The sequence below is a fragment of the Cotesia glomerata genome, linkage group LG8 (genome assembly GCF_020080835.1).
Source record: "Cotesia glomerata isolate CgM1 linkage group LG8, MPM_Cglom_v2.3, whole genome shotgun sequence".
Taxonomy (NCBI): Eukaryota; Metazoa; Arthropoda; class Insecta; order Hymenoptera; family Braconidae; genus Cotesia; species Cotesia glomerata.
Genome location: NC_058165.1, coordinates 11850416 through 11876253, shown reverse-complemented (window position 1 = coordinate 11876253; position 25838 = coordinate 11850416). Strand labels below are relative to the sequence as shown.

Genomic DNA, 25838 nt, shown 5'->3' with positions numbered 1-25838 from the left:
GAGCGGACAAGAGGGACACAGGATTGCTGAATGCAAAAACCCAGCGAAATGTGTATTATACGCGGACCAAAGTGCGGAGAACGCGGCCCATCATGCCGGCGCATCCAGGTGCCCAGTATTTAAAGAGGCACTCCAGAAGATAAAAAACAGACATGAAGATATTGCAGCTAAACCTAAACTATTGCGAAGCTGCACATGATTTGCTTATGCAAACAGCAAGAGAACTAGAGTTAGACTTAGTAATGATAGCAGAGCCATACAGACACCTGAATACCCAGCCTTGGGAATCTGACAGCACCGCCAAGACTCTCATCTAGTCCTGTAGTAAGCATCCCTTCCAGAGTGTAGTTAACAATGATAATGCCGGCTTTGTAGCAGTACAGTTAACGGCATCCGTTTTTAGAGCTGTTATGCACCACCTAGCCTATCCATTGTTGAATTCACTGAATTCTTGAACAAACTGACCGAGGACGCCAAGCAGCATTATCCGGTCGCGATCGCCGGTGACTTCAACTCCTGGGCAGTAGACTGGGGCAGCAAGCAAACCAATGCGCGAGGAAAAGCACTACTAGAAGCTTTTACTACACTAGATGTAGTCCAGCTCAATAGTGGTGATATGCCAACCTATACTAAAGGAGAAGCAAGCTCGATTGTAGATCTCACTTTCGTCAGCAGCAGCCTCATCAGTGGGAAATACGACTGGAGGGTGATGGATATCTACACAACCAGCGACCACAAGGCAATTCTCTGGGAAATATCACATGGCCGGAATACAAGAAGACCAATCAATTCACTCAATACCATTGGATGGAAAGTGAAGTTTTTGACACAAGCACATTGGTAGTAGCCCTGAATAGTGAACCGATTACTACTGGATCCGCAGAAGAAATGACCAAAGACCTGATAAAAAGAGTTGTCCAGGCCTGTGACGCAAGTATGGTACGAAAACGCAGCATAAGCCAACGCCCGGCAGTACACTAGTGGAATGACCACATCAGCGTTCTTCGGAAAGAGTGTCTGAAGAAAAGAAGAATATTCCAGAGTGGCTATCGACGACCTAATTCTGCGGAGCTGGTCGCAGAGTACAGAAAAGCCCGTCGATCATTGAACAAAGCCATCAAGGATAGTAAGAGGCAATGCTGGAAAGAGCTCATCAACGAGCTGGACAAAGACCTGTGGGGTAGACCGTACAAGGTGGTCATGACTCACCTAAAAGTCAAACAAATGCCGGCACCCACATGCCCACAACTTCTGCAGAGAATCGTTACCACGCTGTTTCTGCAGCAACGTGAGCTTCATTACCAGTTAGCTCAAGGCGAACTGGAGGACATTCCACCTGTCACAGAAGAAGAACTTGTAACAAAACTGTTCCCCAAAATTTAAAAAAATTTGACCGTAGGCGGAGGTACCGGTTGGGTAAAGTCTTTTACGCTCGCCCTTATTAATAAATAATAATAAAATTACCCCGAAACTCCTCAGGCTGGGTTAGTGCACGATAAGACGCCAGGTAATTTTTCTAAAAATTACCAAAAATAATAAAAATTCCAGGGGCCGCGCCGGACGATCAATTAACGATTTAAATTAGTATGAGTGAAAAATACGCCACGAAGAAATCAAGATTACGATTAGAATGGACCTTAGAATCGGAAATAATAACAAATTTATTATAAAATACTATTTTATAATAACTAAGTGAGATAGGAAGATGAGTTGCAGGGAGAGAATACAGGAAAGTCAAATAGTTAGCATAAAGGAATTAATCAAAGAAAATACTTCAAAAAATGGAATAGTTCAAAATAAATTCTTAGCCATAAATTTATTTAGATTAAGGCCTAAGAGGTTTAAATCACTGAGATCCTTCATGGGCCAACTTAATTTTATTTTAAATTACAAATAAATCCTTTGTGGAATTCTTGACTAACAAATAACTTTCTATTTAACTTAAAATATAATATTATTGCGCTCGGAAATTATAATACTCGCAATAAATCAATAATCTTAACAATAATCGAGATTTAATAATATTAAATATGATTTGCGCTTGAAAATAATACCTGCGATGGCAATTAACATCTAACAATAGTAATCATAAATAACGCAAAATAATAATCGCTTTGATGATTAATAATACTTATAAATTAAACTAAATTAATACTCATAATACTTGACGCCTGATGTCATTAATCGCAAAAATAATAGTTGTAAAAGAAACCAAACAATATTTATCTATATTATTTGTAAATTAAATCCAAACAACAATTGTAATATCAATTAATATTTAGTAATATTAATTGTTAATGACGCTCAAAATAATGATTGTAATAATTAATAATTAACAATATCAATCGTAAATCACGCTGTACAAATTATAAATATTACAATAATATGTCGTGTGGGAAATAATAATCATAAAGATACCGCAGTGCCAATTTTGGCTTAAGTACTTACGTAATAAATTAACGCGAGCCACAGGACGTGATTAGGCAATCAGCCGCCATAAGATTTTCCCCGAAAGGCCTTTCTTTAATTTTAACAAAAAAATTAGCCCACGTTTGATTATAACTGAACTTAATTTTATTATCAACTAGTTCACTGTAATCAATTCATTACGGGTCAGCCACGTGGTTAAGATGGCGGCCTCACGAGGAAAACCGGCGCCGGCTCCCGCCCGGGAAAATCTCAGTAATTACCGCGGTGAAATAATACTCAAGGACTTACCAGAATGCGTCAATACGATCAGCCAAAATCACCAAATTTAGTCTCAAACGAACCAAACAGTAAATTAATAAAGAATTGTTAAGCAACTTAAACAACAATTGCAAATTATTATACCAAAATTGAATGGCTTGACCACACTGGTGCTTGCAATCTAGTATCACGCCTGTGACTGACTATCTATTCCGCCAGCAGCATGCTGCCAGCTGCGGCTACCGACCTGCCCTCATGAGGGACTTCCCGTCACCTCGGGCTATCGCCGGTACCGTTTTTCTTTTAAAATTTCCAATTCCTCCAAATACTGAGTAATCCTCCCCCGAAGCGCAAATTGAGCCAGCATCCGCATGCAATAACATTTCAACAACAACCATAATCATTGTTTAGATAGTTCTTTAATAATTTCAAATCAAACGTGAGTTCAAAAGACAAATTTGAGCTGAGCGTCAGGCTCGTCTGCTCTAGACTGGGGGCCTCGGGTATTCTCAGGCCCATTGGCCACTCACTGGAGCCCCATCTAATTTAGTAAATTGAATTAATTAAACAAATTAAATTCTTTAAGTTAAATTTCAAAGTTGAATCGCGCTAATTTTAATCACCGGCGACCATCCCGATCGCCTTCTGGGCTGAAATAAAATATAAATAAACGATATTAACTTAAAACTAAATATTATTTCTAATAAACTTCTTATTATCAGCTTGGGAGGTGCCGCCATCTGCCGGAGCCTCCCACCAGTGTGCTCAAGCCCGGCGGGAAATGCCACAGCGTGTAAACACTGTGACAAACTGACGGAGGCTAGCAACCGCGTAGGGAGTAATAAAGCACCAGGATTAGACGGAATCCCTAATATTGCCTTAAAAACAGCTATAAAGGTAGCACCGGCATTATTCCTGGATTAAACATCACCTGCCTCAAAGAAGGGATTTTTCCTTGAAAGTGGAAACAGCAACGGTTAGTGCTGCTTCCTAAAGGGAAAAAGCCACCGGATGAACCGTCATCTTACCGCCCACTTCTGTATGCTAGATACAGCGGGTAAGATATTTGAACGTATAATTCACCAGAGAATTGAAGCAGACCCACACCTGGCAGACAATCAGTATGGATTTCGGAAAGGACGATCAACCCTCGTCGCAATCAAACTGGTTGTTGATACGGCCAAGGAAGCAATCGCAGGAACCAGATGGAAGGGTGGAACGAAGAAGTATTGCCTGGTAGCGACTCTAGACATCAGAAACGCCTTCAACTCCGCCAATTAGGAATGCATCATGCAGGCCCTCCAAGAGAAAAATGTACCAGAATACCTTCTTAAGATCGTAGTAAGCTACTTTGAAAACAGGGTCCTGAAGTATGACACGAAGAACGGTCCGAGGGAGTATGATATTACTGGAGGTGTACCACAAGGTTCAGTTCTAGGCCCGCTCCTGTGGAGTATTATGTATGACGGTCTATTAAGACTAACTTTACCAAGAAACGTCAAACTCGTAGCATATGCAGATGACGTAGCCGTAGTGATCGTTGCCAACCACCTTGACGAGATAAACCATATGCACGATCTCACTTTTGAGCGCGTTAACCGGTGAATGGACGCAGTGAACCTGCAACTGGCGCAACACAAGACTGAGGCAGTGCTTATTACAGCAGAAAAGTAATAGAGACCATTAAGCTGAAAGTCGGCGAACAAGAAATCACATCACAACCTTATATCTGATATTTGGGAGTGATGCTTGACGCCCGACTCAACTTCAAGCAGCAAGTGGAACATGTCAGTGCCAAAGCGTCAGTAGTGAGGGCTAGTCTCGCACGACTGATGCCGAACGTCGGCGGCCCAAAGCAGAGCAGGAGGCTATTATTGTCATCAGTAGTCACATCGGTGCTCACTTACGGAATATCCATTTGGGCCGACGCACTAAAGAAGCAAGAATCATGGAGAAAGGCTGGACCAGTATATCGACTGAGTGCCCTACGAGTAGCTAGCGCCTTCCGCACAATATCAGAGGAAGCAATGTGTGTTATTTCCGGTATTCTGCCTCTCAGAATCCTAGCTGAGGAAAGATGGAACCTATATCAACGAAAAAGGTCAATCACACTGAGCCCTGAAGAACTTAGAAGGGAAGAACGGCAACATAGCATTGCAAGAAGGCAACAGGAGTGGAATGCTGCAGAAAATGGTCGGTGGACGTACCATCTCATACCTCGGATTGATGTGTGGTTCAACCGGAGTCACGGTGAGATTAACTATTATTTAACGTAGATGTTATCACGACACGGATGTTACCGGAAGTATCTTCACCGCTTTAAGCACGATGATACTCCAGAGTGCCCGTCCTGTCCAAGAGTCAATGAAGATGCGGAGCATGTTTACTTTGTGTGTCCACGTTTCAACCAACAGCGCGATGAGTTAGAAAAGATTTTGAAAAAGAGAACCCAACCAGAGTCAATAGTAGAAGCAATGTTGTCGTCAGAAGCTCCCTGGAACGCCACAAGCACTTTTGCTACAAAAGTGCTTACAGAGTTGCGATCCATTGAGAGGAAAAGAGCGAAAGACAGAATCCAGAAGGAAGAAATAACATCTTAGCCACCAGAAGGAAGAGCAGCAGCTAATTCATCTCCCCGCGAAGAAATGCCTTACGGTTGTACCATGGGGGATCAGAGGATAGAAGAGAAAGGGGTTTAGGGTTTAGTGGGTAGGGGCGTCAGCGTCGAGTTTTAGTATGACGCTGCGTCGAGTCGCCACATATCCAGGCCAAACAGCTATGCCTAGAATCCGTAAAAAGGATTCCCCCCCCCCTAAGGGAAAAAAACACACACACACATATACATACATACATACATACAGACAGATACACGGACAACATCGCGAAAATATTCAGGGAAGCTTCCTAGGATTTCAAAACGTCGAGATCCGATGAAAACTTGATTTTCGAAAAATGGGGTGAAAACAGTAACTTCCCGATTTTTGAAAATCTTCGATTTTCTTAGCGGGAAGTTAAAAAAGGGTTTTTTAACTTTTTTTTTTTTTTTAGTATATTCAATCATATATTTCATGTAAACAATTCAGCATATCAAAAATACATATTCAAACAGTATTTCGTGAAATTTCTATTTAAGAATTCCGAAAATTCAGCCGTTGGTACCTCATCTCCCTTGACGTCTCGAAAAAAAATGCTTTTGCCGTGGACAGCATAACTCATTATTGGCTTATCTAAAATCAAAGAACCAAACATACTTCGTTAGTACATGGATAAATCTCGTTATTGGACGAAGAAGAAAAAAAAATTTTGATTTGAATTTTTGACAGACTTTGAAAAAATAAAACCCATTTTTTGGTCAAACTTTTACCATGTATTTGCTCAAAAAAATAAGTTGTAATAAAAAAAAAATCCTTCGTCCAATAATAAGATTTATCCATATGTAGTAACGAAATATTTTCAGTTCTTTGAATTTAGATGAACCAATAATGAATTGTGATGTCCTCAGTGAGAGTATTTTTTTTTGAGACGTAAAGGGAGATGAGGTACTGAACGGCTGAGTTTTCAGAATTTTCAAATAAAAATTCCACAAAATATTGTTTAAATATGGGTCATTTCATGTCAAATCGACCAATAGTTGGAATCGACCCCTTTTGATTTGGATGAATTTTGGTCAGAAGTTCTCTTTTATCATAAAACGAAGTTCTGCCAAAGGAAAAAAGATAAAAAAATTTTTTTTAAAAGGTGTGCCAAATCGAAATTTCGCGATTTTCCCAGTTTTTCAATTTTGTTTTCGAAATATCTCGAATGCTATTATAGATAAAGAAATGGTCTTTTTTTTTGTTTAAAAGGGGACACTTAGGACTATTGAAAAAAAAATATTTTGGAAAAAAATTTTGAAAAATGCCAAATTTGTCAAATTTTGAATTATTGGAAATCGTCAAAAATAAAGACCGCTATTAAAATTTTGGCTCAAATTTTCTGTATGATACCTTGCACTGATCTTAAAAAATCCTGAAATTTTTGGATAGGGGTTTTTTCTTTTTCAAAAATACTGCGCTTGCGCTAACTACGTACACACGTACTCATAGAGCTCCGTATTTATTAGTGAATAACAGTTACTATTTTGCATTAACTAATTATAAATTGCATATTATAGTGTGACTAAATCATTTTTTAATATATTAATTAATTCACTACTGTAATTTGTGTTTTAATATCAACAATAATTAGCTTTTCTATAAACCGCACATAGGCAGTTACTTTAGCCACCTTACACGTGGCGTCATTATATAAAAAATTAAACACTGAAATTAAAAGAACATTTATTGCTCCAAATTGGCATAATTATATGAACATATTCTCAGGGAAAGTGTTATTCAATATCATCATATTATATTAACCAATATATTTTTGGATTTTGATATATTTCTGAGAATATTTATTAGTAACGTGGTATTAGCCAATTTTATTAAGCTCAGTGCCAGGTTCATGTAATGTAATACTCCAGGGCGCATATATACGTGACTTTAGACAACTTTATCAGCCCAGTGCCGTATTCACCTGCCATAAACTATAAAGATAAAATAAGTAACCTTAACAAGTGACATTCCAATATAAACAATAGTGTAAATCATTGTGTTCATAATCTATACATTTGTTTACGGTGTAGTAGATTCTTATTAACATAATGAGTGAAGCTAAAGACAATAAACAAGCCAATACTCCGGTCGGCGCTAAATGTCGTGGGTGTTCATCAAGTATCGCAAAAGAACATGCACAATGTACTAACTGTCAATCGTACTATCATCCCAGTTGTGCAAAACAAGCCGTGCCTCTATCTGGTGGTATCTTCCAAAGATGTTGCGGAAGAAGAGGATCCGCATCCACTTCTGATGAAATCCGCGACATGCTCAAACTAGAAATGCTCGCACTAAGAAAAGACTTCAAAAATGACATCAAAATTGAATTAGCTCCTGTCATTACCAGTGTAAACGGACTAAAGTCTCAAGTGCAAACCTTTACAGAGCAATTTCAAAAGAGAATTAGCTCAATAGAAAATAAAGTCACTGAACTTGACACTAGAATTGAGTTGAATGCAAACACAATCAACACTAATAATGAAAAAATTACAGAGCTCACTAACAGAATCTTTGAGACTCAATGTTTAAATGACAATATAGTATTACTGAGGGAGGTTGATGATCAAATGGCTAGAAGAAACAATGCATTATTTCTTGGAATCAACGAACCTAATTCAGTATCATCTTCAGAACGTCTATCAAATGATTTAAGTCAAGTACAAGGAATATGCGACACTCTTGTAAACAAGGTTGAAATAGTTTCGTGTTTTAGAATTGGTAAATTTTCCTCAGAATCGCTTCACCCAAGACCAATCAAGGTTACTTTTGCTAATTACATTTCTGTTGATCAGATAATATCGGGTTTGATAAAGGCGAAGAGGACGAAAAACTTTCTACTACCAGTAAAGAACCTCTCAACCGTTCACGATCGCACAGTACTCCAAAGGAAGGAGCAGAAGCTAGTCCAACAACAACTTCAGGAGAGGATAGCAGCTGGAGAGAAGAATTTGAAGATTGTCAGTCGAAACGGTCAACCGATCATAGTTCAGGGTCGTCAAAATACTTCAGTTTCGACTCCAAGAGCGTCAACAACTTAAACTTAAGTTCTTTTGAACTTACATTATATTATCAGAATGTTAGAGGATTAAATACTAAGCTGGATGACATCTTTAGTAAAACATATATGGTTGAGTATGACATTTTTGCTTTTTCCGAAACATGGCTTAAGTCAGGAGTTCATAATAGCGAAATATTTAATAATAATTATTCTGTTTTTAGATGTGATCGACGAGAGGAGTTCAGAAGATCAGGTGGAGGTGTACTGATTGCATGCAGGAATACTCTGAATGTAGTGCCTTTAAAATTTGATAACATTCATCAACTCTTCCCCCAGGTTGAGATCGTGGGAATTTTAATTACTAATCTTAATATTAAAACTCATATAGTAAATATTTATATTCCACCTGACCTGCCTACACATATCTACTCCGATCTCCTTGAATTGCTCTCGTCACACTCTGCAATGGAAGCTGAAGCTTTGGTACTACTGGGTGACTTTAACTCTCCACAATTTTTATACTTTTGGTAGCTGGTATAATTTCTAATAATATAGATTGTCCCAGGATCCTTGGAAGGTTACCTATATTAGTACCTCAACGAATGCTACGATCAGATCAGCCTTTCTACCCACCCCGGTTGAAGAATAACTTCACGCTTTCTTCACCTTTATATAGATTAATTAACATTTGTAACTTCATTGTACAGCAGGACAGTAATATTGATCTATTCGATTGTATGTCAAGCATCAGTGTCAGTGCCATAGCTTCAATCATAGTTAACTCCAGATGAGTAGACCACCAATCTTTTTTTTTTTTTAAAATATATCCTAATGTCATCCAGCTACAGTAAAGTACATTGAATATAGTATATTAAATATAGTATATTAATTATAGTGTATACTCTGTATAAAGTTAAGTTAAAGTATAATTATAGTTATAATTTTTGTTATACTGAAAAATAATGATAAACTTTGTATTATTAAAGAACGTTAGCTGTCATGCGCCACTCAGAATAACATTTGTATCTTTTTGTATCTCTGTTATTGGCCATTAGGCTGTTGAGATGTATATAAAGAAAATAAATAAAATAAATAAATAAAATAAATAAAAATATGAATTTTTCAATTTCAAAAAAAAATTTTTTTTTGTTTTTTACAATTTCTATATAAGGTAAAGTTATGCAGATACATAATATCGTAAGTTTGAGTATTTAAAAATCAAATGTTTGACGTGAAGATATTAAATAATAAATTAATTTCAACTTTTTTTTATTTTTTAGATATAATCTTGCATCCTTAACGCATGATAGAATTCGTTAATTGTCGTAAGTAAATTAAAGTAATTCGTAAGTAAATTATAGTAATTCGTAAGTAAATAAGTATGCGAAAGAACGAAAAAAAATTGATAGTCTCATGAAATTATTTATAATTTTTATAGAAAATTAATGTCTGTTTGAGTTTTTTGAGATTAAAAACTGTAATTGAAGTGAAGAAACGGACAAAATATATAATGCGTTAAAAAAATAAAAAATTATATCATGCCTTAAGCTTGACTTTAAGATTATGTCTAGAAAATAAAAAAAAGTTGAAATTGATTTATTATTTAATATTTTCACATCGTTCATTCGATTTTTAAATACTCAAAATTACAATATTATGTATCCGCATAACTTTACCTTATATAGAAGTTGCAAAAAACAAAAAAAAAATTTTTTTTGGATTTCTAAAATTTTTGAAAATTTTTGAACTTCAAAGATTTTTGAAAAAGAAAAAACCCCTATCCAAAAATTTCAGGATCTTTTAGGATCAGTACAAGGTATCATACATAGAAATTGAGCCAAAATTTTAATAGCGGTCTTCATTTTTGACGATTTTCAAAAATTCAAAATTTGATAAATTTGGCATCTTTTAAAATTTTTTTTCAAAATATTTTTTTTTCAATAGCCCTAAGTGTCCCCTTTCGAAAAAAAAGACCATTCTTGTATCTATAATATCATTCGAGATGATTGCATTCTAATATGATAGTATTCGAGATATTGCAAAAACAAAATTGAAAAACTGGAAATATCGCGAAATTTTGAATTTGCATATCTTTTGAAAAAAATTTTTTCATTTTTTTTCTTTTGGCAGAACTTCGTATTATGATAAAAAAAAACTTCTGAACAAAATTCATCCAAATGGAACGGGGTCGATTTCAAATATTGGTCAATTTGACATGGAATCCATATGTGTCTTTGATGTGCTGAATTGTTTAAATAAAATATATGATTGTATAACAAAAAAAAAATTCAAAAAACGGTTGAACCTAAAGGCCATCCCTGTAACTTCCCGCTAATTTCATATTTAGGCACTCCAAATCGCACGTAATACGTTTTTGAGCTCTTCGAGCTCAAAAATATAATTTTTGTGTTATTTTGAGCTCTCCATGCTCAAAAATCTGGTGACAGTTTGATAGATAACTATTTCTTAAATTTTAAAACCGCAATAACTTTTGAATGAATAAACCGATTTTCACACGGTTGGTAGCAATCGACGCAGTTTTTCAGGCCTCTAAAATAATCTTTAAGTTTTGATGGATCGAAATGAAAAATTTCGATGTAATTTCAAAAAAACATTTTTTTCGGTTTTTTTTCGACAACGATAAGTTACGAACGAATCGACCGATTTTGATTGGGCTAGCAGCGATCGACGTGGTTTTTTTATGTCAAGAGCTGATTAGTTTTTGGAATTGATCAGTAGAGCCGTTTGAAACTAATTAAAAAAAAAACACATTTAAAAAAAAATTTTTTGTAGTTTTTTTGAGATTTCTCAAAATCTACCGGTTTAAATCGGTCCAAATTGTATTCAAAATCTAAGTTTGGTCAAGGCTTTTCGAATGGCACTAACCGCGATAAAATCGGTTGAGCTGTTCAAAAGTTATAAGAGGTTTACATACGGCCACACACACACACACACACACACACACACACACACACACACACACACACACACACACACACATACAGACATACGGACATCACCGCGGAAACATTCGGGGAGGCTAACTAGGACCTTAAAACGTCAACATCCGTTGAAAACTCGATTTTCGTAAAACGGGGTGAAGCCAATAATTTTCCGATTTTTCAAAATTTTCAATTTTCTTAGCGGGAAGTTAAAAGTATTGAAAATACTTTTTTTCTAACCTTTAAAGCCCTCCTAACCCCTTAATAATTTATCTGTAATAATCTTATAAATAAATGGACAAAACAAGAAAAAATAGGATATTAAATCCTTTCAACATCTAGATCTGGCAAATTAAATATTTAGTGTTATTATTTGAGTTGATTATTTCACTACTTGTCTTAATTACAAAAAAAAAAAGCAACGTACATATTTACTTACAATGATTAGGATGAACTAATGTTAAAATAATCAGTAACCCCAATGATAACTTGCTAAACTGCAACATAGTCAATTCTGAAAGCAAAAAAAAGTAATTGTTAATGTTACTATTATTTGATTCGATATGTTGTGGAGTCAATAATTTTTAGGAAATAGTAGTTTAAAAAAACTAAAAAACACGTTTTTCATAGAAAACCAAACTAAAAAATTAGGTCGACGGTTGACCCTAAAGGCCATCCCTGCAACTTCCCGCTCATTTTGTACTTAAGCGCTCAAAATTACACATTACGTTTTTTTGAGTTCTTCGAGCTCACAAATATGATTTTTGTGTCATTTTGAGCTCTTCGAGCTCAAAACTCTAATAGAAGTTTAATAAAACACAATTTTTTGAATTTTCAAACGGCAATAATTTTTGAATGTTAAATCAATGAATGAACCGATTTTTATGCGGTTAGCGGCATTCAACGCAGTTTCTATAGCATCAAAAAAAATCTCCAAGTTTAAATCGATCGAGCCAAAAATTTCAAAGTAATTCCGAAAAAACAATTTTCTCAGTTTTCTTTCGACAACGATAACTCACAAACGAATCAATCGATTTTGACCGAGCTTGCAGAGATCGGCATGGCTTTATGATCTTAAGAGCTGATTAGATTTTGGAATTGATCGGTTGAGCCGTTTGAAAGTGATTCCAAAAAAACCACATTTGAAAAAATTTTTTTTGCAGTTTTTTTGAGATTTCTCAAAATTAACCGATTCAAACCGGTCCAAATTATATTAATAATCTAAGTTTGGTCAAACCCTTTTGAATGGCGCCAACCGCGATGAAATCGGTTGAGCCGTTCAAAAGTTATAAGAGGGTTACATACATAAACACACACACACACACACATACACACGCTTGGGGCAGAGGAGAAACTGCTACCAGGCGCGTCTCCCCGTAGCGGATGGGAGAACGCTCGCTGTACCTTGTACAGAGGGTAGGAGCCAAATAAAATACGTTCCCGTGGACAAAACTCCCCTTTAATGGGTTGGTCACACTAATTGACCTAACAAGACGATCGTTCCCTGTTGTGACCCACTGGGAGTGACCGGAACCTCGTGTCGTAGTTTCCGACGATGCAGGCCACAGCTGATGTGAGCTTGCTCTGCCGAGGTGTAAGTTGCAGCAGTGGATCAGGAGCCAGCCACTTCGGGCCTTGATCAGGAAGTACGCAGTGAGTGTTAGAGATCGGAATTTTCACCGCTCCGAGCGAGTCTAGTCTGTCCGTGTATTCCGGGACTGTCTAAGTGTCGGCTAGGCCTCAGGGAACTGGGGTAGGAGTACCATCTCCGAGGGTACACCCGTTCCTAGTTATGACAACCCGCTCCACTTCGTACGATGCTCTGGTGAATTTAAAAGTATCAATGCCCTCCAGAGATTCAAGAAACTTGATGAAGAATGGCGTTCAACAGTACGACGCACTTCTCGCACTATACCGGAGAGAAGCATTCAAGCAACTGTCGTGAATGAAGAAGCAATGGACACTGGAGCCGAAGGTGACGGTGAATCAGTCGCGAAAGACAAAAGCAGAACTAGCAGCAAGTCAACTAAGGGAAAAGATCGATCTTCTCCCGACCCAACGATCAGCCAAGTTGTGAAGAAAAAGGACCTGAAACCAAGCCCTCTGAAAAACACGGCAGTGCAGAACGCCGAAAAAAAAGAGGTGACTGAATGGCAGAAGGTCCAATCCAAGAAGGAGAAGAAGGAGCAAACGAGAGAGCGGTTACCAAAACAACCGGTGAACAAATCTCGGCCAGAGCCTAAGCGGAAAAAACCGCGCAAATAGATCAGACCTGACGCGCTAATCATCCGCCCAGCTGATAAGGCCAAGTATGCCGAGATACTACGTCGTATCAAACAAGACGTCCCAGAAGACCAGGTCCGCAATACGGTCGAAAAAATCCACAGGACCAATGCCGGAGACATGCTGATTACGCTATCGAGGGAGAGCACCGACAATGGCCAAGCCTTACAGAAAACTATTGCGGGCATCCTTCAAGCAGAAGCCAAAGTGATCTGTAAAGGGCCTCAGGAGACCATCGAGATCCGAGACATCGACGACACGACGACGAAGGAAGACATCCAGGTCACCTTGAAAACAGAAGTCGGAGAAGCCTGTGAAATACCGCTAGAGGCAATAAAGATCCGTAAGGCCTTTAGAGGTACGCAAATGGCAACAGTCACACTACCAGCGACCACAGCGCAAAAATTACTGGACGGAAACGACAAGATCCGAATTGGTTGGGTTAACTGTCGAATAAGAGCGACGACGAGACCGATCCAATGTTTTAAATGTTGGCACTTTGGGCACTTTGGATCACAGTGCAAGAATGAAATAAACAGGTCTAATCACTGCATCAAATGCGGTCAAGAAGGACACAAGATTGCTGAATGTAAAAATCCAGCTAAATGTGCAATTTGCGCGGAAAATCCAGAAGCAAAAGACCTCGCCCACTATGCCGGCACTAATAGGTGTCTGATATTCCAGGAAGCGTTTCAGAAGATAATAAACAAAGGAACATGAAGATATTGCAGCTCAACCTCAACCACTGTGAGGCCGCGCATGACCTGCTTGTTCAGACCACGCGCGAACTAGAGCTAGATTTAGTGCTAATTGCAGAACCATATAAACACCTTATTACCCAACCATGGGAAACGGACAGCACCCTCAAAGCTGTCATCTGGTCCTGTGGCAAACTTCCTTTTCAGAGTGTCGTCAATAATAGAGAGGCTGGTTTTGTAGCTGCGTGTGTAGATGGGATCCGTTTCTACAGCTGTTATGCGCCGCCTAGTTTTTCTATGGAACAATTTTTAGAGTTTCTTGATCGATTAGTCGAAGATGCAAGCCAATATTTTCCCGTGGCAATAGCTGGAGACTTCAACTCTTGGGCGGTGGACTGGGGCAGCAAGCTCACTAATCCACGTGGAAAAGCACTACTGGAAGCAATGGCTACACTGGACGTAGTCCTCCTCAATACCGGCGATGCACCAACATACACTAAAGGAGAGGCAAGTTCAATTATCGACCTAACGTTCGTCAGCAGTAGTCTATTGAAAGGGAGCTATTCCTGGGTGGTTATGAACACCTACACTGCTAGCGACCACAGTGCAATACTTTGGGAAGTATCGACTGGCCAGAATCTACGAAGAGCAACCAGACAGACTAAAGCAGTTGGATGGAAAGTTAAATCTTTTCACCCAGATGTCTTTGTCGTGGCGTTAGACAACGACCCGATCACCACTTGCAGTGCTGAACAGAAGACGAAGGAACTAATGAGAAGAGTCTCCCAGGCCTGCGACGCCACTATGCCTCAAAAACAGGACATGAATCAACGACCGGCGGTCCACTGGTGGAACGACACCATCAGTACCCTTCGGAAAGAGTGTCTTAGAAGAAGAAGATTATCCCAGCGGGGCTAACTCTGCAGTGTTATTGACAGATTACAAAAAGGCACGTCGAGAATTGAATAAAGCCATCAAAGAGAGTAAAAGACGCTGCTGGAAGGAGCTCGTAGAAGAGGAGAGAAAGATCCATGGGGTAGGCCGTACAAGGTGGTCATGACCCACCTAAAATGCCAGCCAATGCCGTCATCCACATGCCCGCAGCTCCTAGAGAGGATTGTTTCCACGCTGTTCCCGAGGCAAAGTAAGTTCGCCTATTCATCACCGCAGCTCAACCACGAAGACATTCCACCTGTCACAGAGGAGGAACTTATGGAGACATGTAAACGTGTAGGGAATAATAAGGCGCCTGGATTGGATGGAATCCCGAACATTGCATTAAAAACAGCTATTAAAGCAGCGCCAGCATTATTTTTAGAGACCTATGATTCGTGCATCAAAGAAGGTATCTTTCCTGGAAGATGGAAATAGCAAAGATTAGTACTACTTCCAAAGTGAAAAAAGCCACCGGATGAGCCATCATCTTACCGCCCACTCTGTATGTTAGATACGGCGGGCAAAATACTAGAGCGTATAATTCATCAAAGGATAGAAACTGTTGTTGATCCACTCTTATTAGACAACCAGTATGGATTCCGGAAAGGACGAGCAACCCTTGATGCAATCAACCTGGTCGTCAATACAGCTAAGGAGGCAATCGCCGGGAATAGATGGAAAGGTGGTACGAAAAAGTATTGTTTGGTAGCTGCTTTGGATATCAAGAATGCTTTTAACTCCACCAACTGGGACTGCATTATGCGAGCTCTCGAAGACAAAAAAGTACCAGAATACCTGCTTCGAATGGTAGCAAGCTACTTTTCGAATAGGGTCCTAAAGTATGACACGAAAAACGGTCCGAAGGAGTACGATATCACTGGAGGAGTACCACAAGGCTCAGTTCTTGGACCACTCCTGTGAAACATCATGTACGATGGACTCCTGAGAATCGCGTTGCCATCAGAGGTCAAGTTAGTTGCATATGCCGATGATGTAGCTGTAGTGATAGTCGCGAAACATCTGGAAGAGATAAATCTGGCCTTTGACATTACATTCGGCCGCATCAACCTATGGATGAATATGATGAATTTGGAGCTGGCCAAGCATAAAACTCAAGCAGTGTTTATCACTAGCAGGAAAGCAGTAGAAACAATCAAATTATAAATCGGAGAACATGAAATTACATCACAACCATTCATCCGATACCTGGGAGTGATGCTCGATGCCCGACTGAACTTTAAACAACAAGTCGAACATGTGAGTACTAAAGCATCAGCAGTGGTAGCTAGTCTATCACGACTAATGCCGAACGTCGGAGGTCCAAAGCAGAGCAGAAGACTATTATTATCATCTGTGGTCACATCAGTGCCCACGTACGGAATATCCATTTGGGCTGACGCATTAGAATTACAAGAAGCGTGGAGAAAGGCCGGACCAGTATACCGTCTGAGTGCCTTAAGAGTAGCTTGCGCCTTCCGAACAATATCTGAGGAAGCAGTGTGCGTCATTTCTGGAACTCTGCCCCTCAGAGTCCTAGCTGAAGAAAGACGAAACCTATACCAACGGAAAAGGTCAACCACACTTAGCCACGAAGAACTCAGAACAGAAGAACGATATCGCAGCATCGTACGATGGCAATTGCAGTGGGATGCCGCAGGAAAAGGTAGATGGACTTATCGTCTTATACTAAAGATCGACGTTTGGATGAACCGGAGCCATGGTCAAGTCAACTATTACCCGACGCAGTTGTTGTCAGGACATGGGTGCTTCCGAGAGTACCTACATCGCTTCAAGCACGGCAACTCTCCGGAGTGCCCGTCCTGCCCAGGAGTTGCTGAAGATGCAGAGCACGTTTTCTTTGTATGCCCACGTTTTGACCCTCAGCGAGATGAGTTAGAGAATTGTTTGAACAAGAAAGTCCAACCAGAGACGTTAGTAGAAGCAATGTTGTCGAGTGAAGCTGCCTGGAACGCCACAAGCACTTTCGCCACAGAAGTTCTTACCGAACTGCGTTCCATTGAGAGAAAAAGATCCAAAGTCAGAATTTAGAAGGAAGGTAGAAACAACACCTTAGCCACAAGAAGGAAGAGCGGCAGCTAATTCCTCCCCCTGCGATGTAATACCTACACGACGGTTTCCATAGGGGATAAGAGGATAAAAGAAAAGAGGTTTAGGGTTTAGTGAGTATGGGCGCTAGTGTCGAGTATTTGCATGACACTGCATCGAGTCTCACATATCCAGGCGAAACATCTATGCCTTGAATCCGTAAAAAGGATTCCCCCCTCCTGGAAAAAAAAAAAAAAAACACACATACACACGCATACATACATGCATACAGACAGATACACGGACAACATCGCGAAAACATTCAGGGAAGCTTCCTAGGACCTCAAAACGTTTAGATCCGGTGAAAACTCGATTTCCGAAAATCGGGGTAAAACCAATAACTTCCTGATTTTTGAAAATCTTCGATTTTCTTAGCGGGAAGTTAAAAATAAAAAAAAATTTTAATAAATTTGAATTGAGAGTAGTGTAAGAAATTTTAATAAATATAAATTCATAATAGTGTACATTAGAAAAAAATGTATTCAATTTTAAAAAAAGCGTAGAGTGCATGGTGCCAATAGTTATGAATATTTTATTGACAGATATGAGTAAAGGATTATTATTTTGACAATATCTTAAAAAGAACGAACAAATAAATCGATTTTAACCGGCTTGGCGGCGATCAACGTGGTTTTTTGATGTTAAGAGCTGATTACTTTTTGAAAGTCATCGGTAAAGCCGTTTAGCAGTTATTTCAAAAAAACCATATTCTAAAAAATTGTTTTTCGTAATTTTGTTGCAATTTCTCGAAATCTACCAGTCAAAATCGTATTCAAATTCTAAGTTCAGTTGAGCCCTTTTAAAAAGCACCAACCGCGATCGAATCGGTCAAGAAGTTCGAGAGTTTGTAACAGGGTAAATATACCCTGAATCGATGTCAGCGGATATCGATAATTGTTCGACGCAGCACTGGCGCGTCTCGATCTTCGGGCCTCGAGAGAGAAAGTAGGAAAGGGTAGTTTCGGGTTATTACAGGTGAGCCGTGCAGTGCATAGGGAGAAGAGGCATAACCACCAAACTGTGTGCAACGGACAAGTCTAAGCAGCAGGAACAATGAAATAATCAAGAAGGAGTGACAAGAGAAGCTGGTCCTTGGAGTTGTTCCGAGACGACGGAGAAGCCGATTTACCACCAAGATTTCAATCTTAAGCAGAGAGCTAGATTACTATCAGTTGATTCATTTAAAAATTATTGCGGCTTAAAAATTCAAAAAATTGTGTGTTATGAAACTTCTATCAGACTTCTGTGCTCGAAGAGCTCAAAAGTATAGAAAAGCTATCTCTAACATATAAATTATATTTTTGATCTTGAAGAGCTCAAAAATATCATTAGTGCAATTTTAAGCGTCTACCCTCACGGTTTTGGAAATGCTGCAGATTCGGTATTTATACGATATGAATGCTGTATTTTTACCGCAATACTTCACTTATTTTAGCCAGTTCTTTTGCCGAATTATTACGAAAAAATTACAAAATAAATTCAGAATATTTACGGCAATACAATAGTAAAATTACGGTATATTAACAGCATTTAAACCGTAAATATACCGTATATTTACTGTATATCTGCGGCAATATTGCAGCAAAAAGCCGGAAAAGAAGATTCCTACTTTCTATTACCGGTAAAATACAAAAAATATGCTGCTTTACTACTATTTTTCAATAGCTTAAAATTTTTTTTTATAATATTATAAATTATCATGAATAATTTTTAAGAGGTTAATAAATTAATTTCTCTATTATTTTTATCATGATCGTTTTTTTTAGTCCAGACCAGGATTCGAACCCAGATCATTTAGTTACGTGCCGAAGGCTCTACCAGTTGAGCTATCAGAGACACCGTCCGTAATTATTTACTCAGTCACCTAATAAGACCCACCAAGTAATAAACACTACCGTCCATCTTACGGTAGAAAGCATTATATCTTAAATTATATCAGTATAAACGCGGCAAAATTGTAGTATATCTTCGGTATTTTTACCGTAGAAATACGATTTTATTATTGTAAAATTATAGTAATATTATAGTTGATCCATAGATTTTTTATGGTAAAAGTTCTAGAGTTTTACGGTAATTTTATCGTATTATTTCTGAACTTTACAGCAAAAGTACGGTAGAAATTCTGTATAACTATAGTAAAAAAACTGGCCAAAATAACCACAGAAAAACCGTATTATTTCAGAATTATAACGGTAAATTTATGGTAAACGCATTAGTACCGAAAATTTACGGTATTTCAAAAACCGCGAGGGTAGGTCTGGAATTAGCGGGAAGTTGCAGGGATGGCCTCCAGGGTCAACCGTTTTCTTAATTTTTAACTTCCCGCTAAGAAAATCGAAGATTTTCAAAAATCGGGAAGTTATTGTTTTCACCCCGTTTTGCAAAAATCGAGCTTTCATCAGATATCGACGTTTTAAGGTCACAGGAAGCTTCCCTGATTAAACAAAATAATTTTAAATGATTAAAAATTATTAATTTTTTAATTATGTTTAATCATACCGAATCATGTGAATCATTTTAGAAATTTCAAAATTAATCATTATAAATCATTTCAACTACTGAGAAATTGACAGAATATAAAATGATTAATAATGATTAAAATTTTTTAATCATGTCGAATCATAAAATACTCCATGAATTTCTGTGACCTCTTATGATTTAAAATGATTTTAAGATTAAAAATTTTTAATCATTTCAAATCATTTCTAATTATAAAATAATCGTTGAATTTCTGATATCTGTCATGATTGAAAAAATGATTAAGTTATGATTGAAAATTTTTAATCATGTCGAAACGTTTTTAATCAAAAGAAAAACTTTTGAAATTTTTGTCTATGGAATGATTCAAAATGATTGCGTTTGGATTAAAAATTGTTAATCATGTCAAATCATTTCGAATCATAATATACTCCGTGAATTTCCGTCACCTCTTATGATTTAGAATGATTCAGTTAGGTTTAAAAATTTTTAATCATATGGAATAATTTCTAATCATAAAATAATTGGTGAATTTCTGACTTCTCTAATGATTAAAAATGATTGAGTTATGATTGAAAATTTTGTAATCATGTCGAATCGGTTTCAATCATAAAAAACTTTTGAAATTTTTGTCTATGAAATAAACTTTGGTTTCTTTTTTTTTTAAATTTTAAACTAAAATTAAGTGGCGCACTGGCATTATTTAAAAAGTATAAACTAAATAAAAATGAAAATAAAAATCCAATGAATGGAGTAAGTACGCGGAAGTTGATTATAAATTACTCCATCACAATTTAAATTCTTAACAAGATGCTAGGACGCTTTTTGACCGAATAAAAAATCATGAACCTTTGCAGGAGTTCGTAAATAGAAGTCTTTCGTAAATTAATTCTTTTATTTTTAAATTTAATCATGAAAAAAGATTAAATAAATGATAAATAAACAGTTAGTGTTCGCGCGTAAAACTGCCTTATCTCAGGACTCATCACATATTCAAGGAAAGCTTCACTCTAAAAAAATTACTAATAAACATACAACCAATATAATCTTTAAGATTGATTTAATTTTTTGGTTATTCCTTATTTTAGTTAAAATTACTTACAAGACAGAATTATCGAAATGCAGCTAGGTTAGGGTAAAAAACTATTCATTAACAAAAAATTTTATTTACCATAAATTTTCATGTAAGCCGCAAGAGAGTGCTAGAAGTAAATGATCTAGTTTAATTTTTTTAAGCAGTATTTCGAGCATTTACGATCAATCTGAAAATCTACTTTAGTACATTTTACATGTGTTTCAAATAAACGAACCAATTTATTGAATTGTCATTTGTTGTCACTGGTTCAAACTGAATTACCGACATCAGATTGTACAATATGTTCTTGAGAAAAAAATATAAATTTCATAATCAAATACTTTTAAACAAAAAATGTGATACAACATAGATTCTAAAATCATATCTGATTAAATATTCTTTTATTGCGAGTATTTGAAGCTCAGTATCTTTTTACTTGCTAAGATTAAGAAGAAACTACCTCAGTACTTTTTTTATAGAGAATTGAATTATCTGCAAGGATAATTGATGAAAATTATAGAAAAAAATTTTTTTTGTAGTCTTACCGAATAAAAACAAAAAAAAAAATTAGGAAAACGGTCGACACTAAAAGTCATCCCTGAAACTTCCCACTACCTCAATACCAAAGTGCTCAACAATTCCCTTATTTTTTAAGATCGAGCTCAAAAATATAATTTTTATATTAGCTCTCAAATAAATTAGCTCTCAAATATTAGATCTCAAATAAATCGCTGTTCTATGCTTTTGAGCTCTTCGAGCTCAAAATGATAATGGAAGTTTTATAGAACACTATTTTTTGAATTTTCAAACCACAATAACTTCTTTAAAAAATATTTAAACGTAAACTGGTCAGACTGAAAATTTCATAGAAATTCTGAAAAAAACATTTTTTTCAATTTTTTTCGACAACGATATCTCACGAACCAATCAACCGATTTTGACCGGGCTGATGGTAATCGACGTGGTTTTTTGAGGTTGAGAGCTGATTAGTTTTTGGAATTGATCAGTTTAGCCGTTTAAAAGATATTTCGAAAAAACAAATTTTTGGAAATTTAATTTTTGAGATTTCTCAAAATCGATCGACTTAAATTCTAAAAATTAGTATCAGAATTCTAGGGGCAAAGAAACTCTTCAGAACGCCGCTTATTTCGATCGAATCGGATGATCGGTTCAAAAGTTATGCGAGATTTACATTCATACACACACACACACACACACACACACACACACACACACACACACACACACACACACACACACTAACACACAGACACACACACACACACACACACACACACATACAGACACGGTGACGTCACCACGGAAATAGTCAGGAAAGCTTCCTAGGACCTCAAAACGTCGAGATGTGGTGAAAACTCGATTTTCGAAAAACGGGGTGAAAACAATAACTTCCCGATTTTTGAAAATTTACAATTTTCTTAGTGGGAAGTTAAAAATTAGGATGACGGTTGATCCTAAAGGCCATCCCTGCAACTTCCCGCTCATTTTGTACTTAAGCGCTCAAAATTACACATTACGTTTTTGAAATCTTCGAGCTCAAAAAAATTATTTTTGTGTCATTTTGAGCTCTCCGAGCTCAAAACTTTAATAGCAGTTTAATAAAACACAATTTTTTGAATTTTCAAACCGCAGTAACTTTTGAATGGATGAACCGATTTTCACGTGGTTGGTGGCATTCGACGCAGTTTTTGAAGCCTCATTAAGAATCTTTAAGTTAGAATTGATCGAACTAGGAATTTCGGTGTGATTTCGAAAAAACACTTTTTTTGGTTTTCTTTCGACAACGTTAATTTACGAACGAATCAACCAATTTTGACCGGACCGGCGACAATCGACGTGGTCTTTTAATGTTAAGAGCTGATTTTGTTTGTGGAATCAATCGATAAAGCCGTTTCACAGTTATTCCGAAAAAACCATGTTTAAAAAAATTTTTTTTTGTAGTTTTTTTGAGATTTCTCAAAATCTACGGGTCCGAATCAGTCCAATGTGTTTTCAAAATCTAAGTTTGGTCAAGTTCTTTTGAATGGCACCAATCGCGATGAAATCGGTCAAGCCGTTCAAAAGTTATAAAAGAATTACATACCTCAAAACGTGGAAATCTGATGAAAACTCGATTTTAAGAAAACGGGTTAAAACCAATAACTTCCCGATTTTTGAAAATCCTCGATTTTCTTAGCGGAAAGTTAAAAATTAGGAAAACGGTTGACCCTAAAGGCCATCCCTGCAACTTTCCGTTTATTTCATACTTAAGGGGGTATTCTAGACTAGAATTTTGAAAAAAATTAAAAAATTTTTTTTTCATAATTCGATAGTTTAGATATTCAAAAATATCTCCCTGAAAGGATTTTTCAAAATTCAAATTATTTTCAAAGTTACAGCCGTTTTAGTGTCGTGGCAACTAGACCGGGTTGAGCGGACGACTGCAACAATAGACTACGGTCGGTTTAGGCTACCTGAGTATGAATAGCTTTTTTTCTTTCTTGTCATATACTTTTAGTTTACTATATCAATAGTCTAAAGGTCATTGTAACGTATTAGACAAGAATCTAGTGGAATTGGTGGTAAGGGTCCTGGTAAATTGACTGATAAAGTAATCACTCAGTTGGCTGCGTACTACGGATTAGCTATCCGTCGTTATCCTGAATCCGTTGAAGATATGAAACGAGAAATATGGGCCACGTACTTGCATAAAATTTCAACTGATTAGAAGCCTCAGCACATGAATTGCCGTCCTGGACCAGACAGCTGGTGCAAGTGGCAGAAAGCAGCGGCCAAAGGAACTGAGGATGACTTTCACCATGAAAATCCACCTCTAACTGATAAGGTTTTAAAATTTATGAAACCTATTTACGAATGCTTATCAGATGATTCTTTATTATAACGTTGCTTGGGCAGCGAAACTCAAAATAACAACGAGTCACTTAACTCTTTAATATGGACATTTGCACCCAAACCTATCCATGCCGGGTCCCAGACAATTGAGATTGCTAATTGTTTAGCAATTTGCTTTTTCAATGAAGGCTTTTATCCTATTTTACAAATAATAAGTCTAATGGGAATAAAAATAGGTCTGGAATCCCATGAGTTTGCTGTTAGGCGCAACGCAGTAAGGATTGAACGGTCTGAGGTTCGAGCTTCAGATGCTTCAAAAGAGGAAAGAACTGCTCGTTATACAGAGAGAAATGCTGAAAACAGTCAATATAAAGTAGAGGAAGGCCCAATGTATGCAGCTGGGATGGCTGATTAAGAGAATTTTTTTTATTTATTTATTTATTTATTATGCCAAGGCTAATTGCCATATGGCAAGCTTTAATACTACAATGATTTTTTATAAAAATAGTTGATACATTGTGGTAACATAATAATGCACTGTGAGTACTATATCTATATTTGATAATAATAATAATAATAACTATGGTTTGACAGATTTCTTAAGAATTTATAACAATGAAATTTTTATAAGACAATTTATAATCGAATTATAATAGATCGAGTTTTAATAGATTTAACTAAGAAACTCATATATAAAGAAAGTTTTTTGTATGTATATATGCTTGCTTGTAAACTGATCATAGCAATTTCGATGTGTTTAAGATAAGTTAACTAGTAAAAGAGACTCATCATCTTAAAAGTTAATCAAAATCGGATTCTAACAAGTAATCGAATAAAGTTGATTTGAAAACTTCAAGGCTACATGAATTTATAATATTTAACGGCAGATTTTGCCAGAGACGTATAATGGTTACAACGAATGAATTTTCATAGTAGGACGAAGTAAAAGGTGGTATCACAAAGTTTACATTATTTGTTTTATTTGCAAGTCTCTGGGAACGTCGAAATACATCTTCTACGAATAATTCTCTTAAATAACTTGGTTTTTCAACTCGTAATAATTTATAGAAATAGGTTGCTAGAAAGTAAGTTCGTCTTGATTTTATTGATAGCCAGTTTAGTTTACGCCGATAGGGCGTAATATGATCATCACGTCTTAAGTTGAAAATAAAACGAATTGTGCTATTTACTGCTCGTTGTAATTTTAAATCATTGTCTGCAGTAGAGTCAACTAAGACAGCAGAACAATAGTCAATAATAGGTAATACAGTAGTTGATACTAATAATTTACGAACATCTTGAGTAAAAATATTTTTCCTGACTTTAAGGCTATAAAGCGCCGAATTTACTTTCTTTATAGTATTTGAGACATGACTTTTCCAGGACAGATTATTACTAACAGTGAGACCCAAACATTTAATAGTAGTTACATAAGGTAATGCGATGCCATCAATAACAATAGGCGGAAGAGAAGCGGTATTTAATAACCTCAGTTTACCAGTAGAACCTAATATTATTGCAACCGTTTTATTTAAATTTAACTTTAGGCCATGCTCTTTTGCCCAATTTGCAATTTCTTGTGCATCAATAGTAACTAGTCTGACCGTTTCATCCAATGTGGAGGGAGTGAACTGGCGATAAATATATTTGTCATCGGCAAATAAGCCGTAATGACAATGCTTTATCTTTTTTACTACTAGATTTATGACAATAAGAAATAAGATAGGTCCCAACACAGATCCTTGCGGCACTCCAGACGATATTTCCAGAAACTCAACTGGTACACTACAGTCATCTACAATCGATTGTGATCGTTTCGAGAGATAGGAGTAAAACCACGTTATGGTATCCATAGAAAAACCCAGTTCCACCATCGCAATCAGGATGACTTTAGGATCGACATAATCGAATGCTTTGCTGAGATCAAAAGCAACTAACATGGTCAAGTTCCCTTTGTCCATAGCCATTCGTATGTCGTCGGTTAACTTTAAGAGAGCTGTCTGAGTACTGTGATGCTTTCTGAAGCCAGATTGATATTTATCTAATAGGTTATTGTCTTCTAGATATGCTACCAATTGATTTGCTACAATTCTTTCAAATACTTTACTAAGATGTGATAAATTTGCAATTGGTCGAGTATCTGAT

General features: G+C 36.8%; 2 protein-coding genes across 2 annotated transcripts in view; one reads left to right on the top strand and one right to left on the bottom strand.

Moving 5' to 3' along the window:
* The window catches only part of LOC123270797 (endochitinase), a 166135-nt gene that overhangs the window by 120707 nt on the left and 19590 nt on the right, over positions 1-25838 (bottom strand). The window contains exon 2 of the mRNA XM_044736949.1: positions 11704-11778. Within this exon, the coding sequence (XP_044592884.1) occupies positions 11704-11770 (67 nt within the window). The 5' untranslated portion in view covers positions 11771-11778. The remainder of the gene's footprint in view (positions 1-11703; positions 11779-25838) is intronic.
* Positions 7197-25011, top strand: LOC123270798. Its single transcript, XM_044736950.1, has 2 exons — positions 7197-8815; positions 24997-25011. The coding sequence occupies exon 1, from the start codon at positions 7373-7375 to the stop codon at positions 8360-8362; it is 990 nt and encodes a 329-aa protein (XP_044592885.1). The 5' UTR covers positions 7197-7372; the 3' UTR covers positions 8363-8815; positions 24997-25011.

Excerpts from the sequence above, each read along its gene's own strand:
- LOC123270798 (XM_044736950.1), top strand. The coding sequence starts at position 7,373 with ATGAGTGAAGCTAAAGACAATAAACAAGCCAATACTCCGGTCGGCGCT.